Below are 1009 nucleotides of genomic sequence, written 5' to 3' on the forward strand. Positions count from 1 at the left end.
AACGGGTACCAGTCTGGCTTAATGGGACCCAGTCTGGTGTAACGGGTACCAGTCTGGCGTAACGGGTACCAGTCTGGCTTAATGGGACCCAGTCTGGCTTAATGGGACCCAGTCTGGCGTAACGGGTACCAGTCTGGCTTAATGGGACCCAGTCTGGCTTAATGGGACCCAGTCTGGCGTAACGGGACAATCTAGTGTAATAAGACACGTCTCATATGTCCTGGGGTCCCCCTGGGAAGACACAATCATCAGAGACAGCGGTGGTCTGGGGGACAAAAGACAGACATTTATTAAAGAAGGTCTCACATCATAATAACCTCCTAATAAAACTATAAATCTGGTTTCCAGCAGCTGCAGTACAATGTGTAGGTGAAGTACACAGCTGCAGTACAATGTGTAGGTGAAGTACACAGCTGCAGTACAATGTGTAGGTGAAGTACACAGCTGCAGTACAATGTGTAGGTGAAGTACACAGCTGCAGTACAATGTGTATTTGAAGTATTTATTTACCAAAGGGAAAGGCAGTGACTGGCAGCACAGGAAGCAAAGTGACATCATCGTCTATTGTTCTGTATCTATGGTAACTCTGGTCCAATGGACTGGGGGGGCATCAGGGGGGAACTGGGGGGACCACCAGGGGGGCCAATCATATCCCCCCCCCCCCCCCCCCCCCCCCCCCCCCCCCCCCCCCCCCCCCCCCATTTCTCAGTACATGAGGTCTGCGGCGCCGCCGCTGGGCTCCGCCCCCTTCCCCCCCTGCAGGGGGAGGGGCGCCCCCGCCAGGCGGATCAGCAGGACGTTGAGGGCGTGCAGCAGGAACACGAGAAGGAACAGCCAATAGGAGCAGCCGTAGCGTTCACGGTGCGTCTGGAAAACAAAGTTCTCCTCGTTGAAGTTAGCAATCCGACGAGAAAGATGGAGGAGCTTCACCTCGGAGGAGAAGAGCACCATCACCAGACAGCTGCTCACACCTACACACACACACACACACACACACACACACACACAG

General features: G+C 54.7%; 1 protein-coding gene across 1 annotated transcript; it reads right to left on the bottom strand.

The window, feature by feature from the left end:
- Positions 1–697: 697 nt before the first annotated feature.
- LOC117940841 (clarin-1-like) lies at positions 698–978 on the bottom strand (the record flags this gene model as incomplete). Its single annotated transcript, XM_034865971.1, has 1 exon — positions 698–978. A coding segment is annotated over one exon (273 nt), but the record flags the coding sequence as incomplete, so codon positions are not given.
- Between the last annotated feature and the right edge of the window lie 31 nt (positions 979–1009).

This window comes from Etheostoma cragini, unplaced genomic scaffold (genome assembly GCF_013103735.1).
Source record: "Etheostoma cragini isolate CJK2018 unplaced genomic scaffold, CSU_Ecrag_1.0 ScbMSFa_3443, whole genome shotgun sequence".
Taxonomy (NCBI): domain Eukaryota; kingdom Metazoa; phylum Chordata; class Actinopteri; order Perciformes; family Percidae; genus Etheostoma; species Etheostoma cragini.